This window comes from Protopterus annectens, chromosome 2.part1 (assembly GCF_019279795.1).
Source record: "Protopterus annectens isolate FY-2018-M chromosome 2.part1, PAN1.0, whole genome shotgun sequence".
In the NCBI taxonomy this organism is placed as follows: Eukaryota; Metazoa; Chordata; order Ceratodontiformes; family Protopteridae; genus Protopterus; species Protopterus annectens.
The window spans coordinates 1,341,987,893-1,341,994,810 of NC_056729.1; the positions used below are offsets into that span (position 1 = coordinate 1,341,987,893).

General features: G+C 40.1%; 1 protein-coding gene across 1 annotated transcript in view; it reads left to right on the forward strand.

Annotated features, from left to right (window-relative positions):
• ACOX3 (acyl-CoA oxidase 3, pristanoyl) overlaps nucleotides 1-6,166 on the forward strand; it is a 1,839,061-nt gene extending 1,832,895 nt beyond the window's left edge. The window contains exon 18 of the mRNA XM_044062802.1: nucleotides 5,783-6,166. Coding sequence (XP_043918737.1) covers nucleotides 5,783-5,902 — 120 coding nt within the window. The 3' untranslated portion in view covers nucleotides 5,903-6,166. The remainder of the gene's footprint in view (nucleotides 1-5,782) is intronic.
• The last annotated feature ends 752 nt before the right edge of the window (nucleotides 6,167-6,918 follow it).

Below are 6,918 nucleotides of genomic sequence, written 5' to 3' on the forward strand. Positions count from 1 at the left end.
CATAGCTAGCTTTGGAGTATTTGATGAGGGCTCTCAACTTTTTGTTGAGGCTGATAAGGGAGTTTTTCCAGTCTTGGGACTTCACCTTATTCTGCATCAGTTTCCTCCTTCTGTTGCAGAATTTGTTTATGGCAGGGGACCACCAGATTGGCTTCCTTTTTTTGAGGAGAGCATCATGGTTCTATTGGGTATGTTGTGTACGTGTTCATGTCGTGCATTGTTATATGATTCGGCGGTCATACAACTATTCTCCATTTGCATGGGTGCCATGAAGTTAGCCACCTCTATTTTTAGGAGCCCAGAGTTAGGTTTGGAGAAGTTTTTCATGGTGGTTACCTTTGCGGGGATTTAATGTGTATTTCCAAGGTGATTAGTTTGTGGTCGAATCTAACCAGTAGGGAGGAGTTGACTATTGGTGTAGAGCAGCGGTCGCCCATGTTAGTAATGACCAGGTCAAGGATGTTGCTACCTCTGTTGGGGCTAAGAACGAGCTGGTCCAGGGCATTGGAATTAATAAATTCCAGGAAACGTTGGGCAAGTGTTTTGGTACATGAGTAGTTTTCCCAGTTAATGGAGGGGTAGTTGAAGTCACCCAGTATGAGAGTGTTAGGTTGGACTCCAGTATTCTCCAGGGTGCTTAGGAACATGGAGTGTAAGTCTTGGGACATGGTTGGGGACCTGTAGCAGGCTACGATCTGAATCGTTGCCTTACCCAGTGTTAGCTGCACCTGAAGTATCTCAGTTGTGTTATGTTGAGCTACCAGTTTGGAGGTATGCACATCCTTTATAAATATGGAAACACCACCACCGTTTGAGCTTCGGTCCAAGTTCTAGGGCCAAAAGATGTGGAATGAGTTATAGCCTGGTAGTGCAGGGGTGCTTCCTGCTGCCTTGAACCAGGTCTCTGTTACAGCACAAATGTCATTGTTCTCCATTTTAAGGAGTGCTTCACGCATTTTGAGATTTAGACTTCTAGCATTGAACAGCATAACCCTCAGATTGCATTTGTTTGTAGCTGTTACAGTAGTAATTTGGTCTTTGGAACATCACCAAAAAAGGCACTATAGGGGTGGCAAGTGCCTTGGCCAGTATCCAGAAGCCCAGGGGTAACAGATGCATGCCATCCCTGGCAAAGCATCGAGGTCTGTCAGTTATGTCATCCCAGCCAGACAGATACTGGATCCCCTTTGAATGACACCAGAAACTTAGCCAGTTGTTGAAATCAATCACTTTCTGCTTGTACTGTGGTATAATTCTGAGTGATGGTAGGATGCTTCTCAGGGCTAGGGTCATACCCACCTGCGCTACATAATCCGAGAGCTCCTCCATGTTTCTTTTCATGTAGTCCACGGAGGTACATCTCAGGTCATTCACACCCACATATACAATGACCAAGTCATATTTGTACCTGTTGTTGTGGGACCTGAGTGTGTGCGTTATGTGGTGGATCCTGGCACCTGACAGGCAGCTGACTGTTACTTTCTCCTTATTCAACCTAGTAAGTGGGACATCAGTGTGCTTCACTACTGAGTCACCTATGACTAGTGTGTTGAGCATGCTGTTTTGCCTTAGGGTCTTTGGTTGAGGGGGACACTGTTTAGGAGAGTTATGTGTCTCGGGATTAGTGTTGTGTTGTGGTGGTCGATTGTGTTTCTTCCTTGGAGGTCTCTGCTGTTTGGGTAGATTTTTATTGAGAGCCTCTGTGAAGGTGGGTGTGTGGTTTGTGTTTTTATGTGAAAGCAGTGCTGGTGTGTGTTCTGGAGGGCTATGTGTTCCATGTGGTGTGGTGCAAGTGTTGGCCTTCTCCTCTTGACCAGCTATTCCGGTCTTGGCTGGAGAGTGCGTGGTTTCCAATTTTGATATGTAAGTGCATCTCTCGCAAGTCGGAGTGTTGGGAGGTAAGAGGAGAGGGTTGTCAGTGTACATGAGGCAGTTTCTATATTGCCTCAGAATGCCCAAGTTCACCAGGCTAGTAGGAGAAAGCACAGGGAACTGACCATTAGGCATGCCTGGAGGGGTGGGCATTAATAATAAGTACTGGAGCTGTTTCCTTGTAGTGTGCTACAATAATTGCTACAAGAGGTCTGGTAAAGTGCTAGGCTAATAAGCTAGTGAAAGTGTAGAAGAGGAGAGAACTAGCAGATCTAGGGTTCATAGTAGAACAACAAAAATGAATTTTGTCGAATGCGTTTTCGTCGACACATGTAGGGCGAACAGGCAAAACAGCGAAGCGGCTGTTCAGCGAATTCTTTCCCTGGGAAAGAAGTTGCTTGACCACTTCGTTGCTTTGCCTTTTCTGGAGTGTAGTCTGGTCCCTTGTCCAGTATAGCTCCCAAGCGTGATTGTGCAACAGTTACTGACCTTAGGGTTAGGGTACGGGTTAAGGTAAGTGCATATATATGAATGTGTTTAATGTTTTTTATTTTGTGTTAGATGTATGGTTGAGTTACGTGTGTGTGTGTGTGTGTTTTTAGCTGTTTACTTTTGTTTTGGGGGGTAGGATTAGAGTTAAGGTAAGTGTGTTTGTGTTTAGAACTGTTTATGTAAATGTGCGAGAGTTACTGACCTTAGGGTTAGGGTGTGGGTTAAGGTAAGTGCATATGTTTCAATATGTTTACTATTTTTTTTTTTTGTTAGATGTATGGTTGGGTTACGTGCATATGTGTATTTAGTTGTTTACTGGTTTTTAGGGGGGTATAATTAGGGTTAGGGTATGTGTGTATGTGTTTGGAAGTGTTTAATGTTTTTTGAGGGGAGTTGAAACAGCGATTTCTTTCCCTAGGAAAGAAATCACTGTTTTGTGGTTTCGACATTTTCAGTGTTCACTGAATATGTGTCGATGAAACACCGTTCGCTGTTTTCAACATTCGGTGTTATAATATGAACCCCAGATCTAAGGGAAAAATTGAAGAGCAGACTTTGGCACCATTCAGAAGCTTACAAACAGTCCTGGATACAGCAAATCTGTATCTGGACTGGACTAGTTACAGGAAAGGCGGGAAACAAGCACAAACTCGGGCTTTAAAACAGAAAGTTGAAAGAGATGAAAAAACTGCCCAGATGGCCAATAAACTACAATTTCTGGGCCAGAAACCATTCCTCTTACAGTAGATAGGCTACCTAATGCTTACCACTCCCACTGATAAGCTAGAAGGCTTCCCTCCAACACAGAAAGGCTTGGGGAGTCTCAGAAGCTTACATACAGTCCAGGATACAGCAAATCTCTATCTGGACTGAACTAGTTACAAGAAAGGTGGGAAAAATGCAAATGCGGCCTTTTAAACCAGAAAGTTGAAAGAGATTGAAAAACTGCCCAAACGGCCAATAAACTACAATTTCTGGGCTGGTAACCACTCCTCTTGTGGCAGATAGCCTACCTAGTGCTTACCACTTCCACTGATAAGCTAGAAGGCTTCACTCCAACACAGAAAGGCTTGCGAGGCTCAGAAGCTTACAAACAGTCTTGAATATAGCAAATCTGTATCTGGACTAGACTAGTTACAAGAAAGGCAGGAAACAAGTGCAAATGTGGGCTTTTAAACCAGAAAGTTGAAAAATATGGAAAAACTGCCTAAATGGCCAATAGACTACAATTTCTGGGCCAGAAACCACTCTTCTTATGGTAGATAGGGTACCTAGTGCTTACCATTCCCGCTGATAAGCTAGAAGCCTTCCCTCCAATACAGAAAGTCTGGGGAAGCTCATATGTTTACAAACAGTCCCGGATACAGCAAATCTGTATCTGGACTAGACTAGTTACAGTAAAGGTGGGAAACAAGCACAAACACAGGCTTTTAAACCAGAAATTTGAAAGAGATGGAAAATCTGCCCAAATGGCCAATAAAGTACAATTTCTGGGCCAGAAACCACTCCTGTTGTGGTAGATACCTAGTGCTTACCACTCCCATTGATAAGCTAGAAGGCTTCCCTCCAACACAGAATGGCCTGGGGCGGGGGGTCTCAGAAGTTTACAAACAGTCCTGGATGCAACAAATCTGTATCTGGACTAGATTAATTACAGGAAAGGCAGGAAACAAGCTTAGAATTTTTTTAAAACAGAAAAGCAGCTAAAACAGCACTAAAAATAATTCAAGTGTAGTGCAAGCTGACACACTAGAGAGTGTAGCAGTATTAAAGCAAGTGCAGTTGAAATAAAAGCAATTTATTCAAAATGTATTCTGAACTGAATTCAATTATTGTCTTATTCGACTCTGAACAGTTAAAAAGTGCCCAAAAATATATTTATCAGCTGAGAAGCACACTCAGTCAGAACACCAAAAGATTTCAGCAAAGTTTTTTTTTTTTTTTTTTTTTTTTTTTATAAAGTGGAAAGAGAGAAAGGAGTAGCAGAAGATAATTCATGGTTAAGAACCTAAGTGGGTTGGCCTTTTCAAATGTTCTCTCTGTATTAGGTAGAATGAGCTAATGACACTAGACTAGGAGTGCCCCAGATTAAATTTACAGTAGGGGCAAGCAACTGCAAAGCCACCAACTGATTTACAAATAGGGACTATTTGTATATCAGCAAGACTTGAAGCAATCAGATAACACAGAAGCTGTTAGACCAGTTTTACCAACATTGACAACACCACCACAGGAATGGGGGGGACCAATTTCAGAACAAATCAGAAAACAGAAAACAATGCCAGCAAATATGTAAATAATTCAGTCAAGCACAAATTAAGACAGTGCAGAACTCTGAAAAGTTAAAAAAAAGTGCCAAAAAATATATTTATCAGAGCTATATTTCCAGATTGTTTGAGAAGCACTCCAGTCAGAACACAAGGAGATTCTAGCAAAAAAGCTGTTAGACCAGTTGTGCCAACTTTAACAACACCACAGAAATGGGGGAGAACCAGTTTCAGAACAGATCAGAAAACAGAAAACAATGCCAGCAAATATACAAATAATTCAGTCAAGCAAAAATTAAGACAGTGCAAAACTCTAAAAAGTTATAAAGTGCCAAAAAATATACTTATCAGCACTATATTTCCAGATTGTTTGAGAAGCACTATTCAGTCAGAACCCAAGGAGACTCTAGCAATAGTATGCAGGAATTTACAAACGGGGACTATTTTTATATTAGCAAGCCTTGAAACAATCAGATAACACAAACACTGTTAGACCAGTATTACCAACGTTGACAACACCACCACAGGAATGGGGGGGGGGGGGGGTTCAGCACAGATCAGGAAACAGAAAACAATGTGGCCAGCAAATATATAAATAATTCAGTCATGCAAAAATCAAGACAGTGCAGAACTCTGAAAAGTTGAAACATGCCAAAAAATGTACTTATCAGTGGCTGAGCTATATTTCCAGATTGTTTGAGAAGCACTCTTCAGTCAGAACACAAGGAGATTCTAGCAATCGTATGCAGGAATTTACAAACAGGGATTATTTTTATATCAGCAAGCCTTGAAGCAATCAGGTAACACAAAAACTTTTAGACCGGTTTTACCAACTTTAACAACACCACACAAATGGGGGGGCAGTTTCAGGATAGATCAGAAAACAGAAAACAATGCCAGCAAATATATAAATAATTCAGTCAAGCAAAAATTAAGACATTGCTGACAGAACTCTGAAAAGTTAAAAAGTGCCAAAAAAATACATCAGCGCTTTATTTCCAGATTGTTTGAGAAGCACTCTTCAGTCAGAGCACAAGGAGATTATTTTATATTAAGTTTCTTCTGAATTATCAGTGACTTGTATGTTTTCCACTAATCTCCACGTTCTTTGTTACCAGTTAATGTAAAATCTATTTATGTCTTCTTTGCAGATCTACAAAAACCTTTGGACCACAATTCTCCAGAGCAATGAGGTGTTATCAAGGCCATCGTGGTGGGCAGAGTTTTGTGCTAAGAAACCCATTGTAGGCAGCTTGAGATCAAAAATTTAGGGTAAACAAATACTACATCCTACTGGATGGACAATATTTCAGCCAAATGTATTACTGATTAATTCAGGACTTTAAAATAATTTGTGTCTGAGACACATCTATTTTGTAATTGAAGTGATCTGTCTGTGCTGTATTCAGCTTGATTATTTTAATGCTTTCTTTCAGTTTTCTGCATTGTTTAATGCATGTAGACATGTAAAGTAGAATAGTCCTATGAAACTGTAAATGTGATTATTTGAAATAAAGCTGTTGGTATTCATCAGAGCTACTACACAGTTCTAGTGTAACTGACCAAATCATACATGGTCAGATATATTTAGGTGAACAGAAAATACCAAATGTCTGTTTTTCTCATTTGCAAGAGACAAGAAAGCAGCCATCACTGAAATTCTATTTTTGAAAAACCTATGTATGAAAATGTATCCCTTAAAAATTTATTTACTACAAATGTACCATGTAAAACTGGGTATCAAGGTTAATTTGCTGTTTGTTTTCAGATATTATGGCAGAAAAAACATTACTAGAAAATCCTCTAGTAAACTGCAGACAAAGTAGATGATCTTCAAGGCAGGCATCAAATGTTCTGTAAAGATAGTGCTGTTTTACTTGTTCATAGTTTGGGAAGGTGTCTAGCCCCCTTGCACCTCCTTGATGTGGGTGTAGTGTCTCTACATTCCATCCACATATTTGTTCTAACCTAGATGTTTCTTTTTAGGGGAAAGAAGAGTACTTTCCAGTGCTAAATTCATACATTTTCTAGTGAAGTGTTAGATTGTTCTGCCTTAAAATTAAGTAAGGTGCTTGCAATTTGCTACTGATTTGTGTTTTCTCTGTAAGGTTTGTGTTTGATTTATCAAGAAACTTCATCAAACCATATTTAATAGAACATTTCTATTCATGAATTACAGGAAAAATGTGTTGCCAGTCTTTCATTAGTTTAGTAGAATAATTTTGATACTTCAGTTTGGGGTAAATTAATTTTTAATATCATGCGAGAGGAAGAGGGATAGATTCCT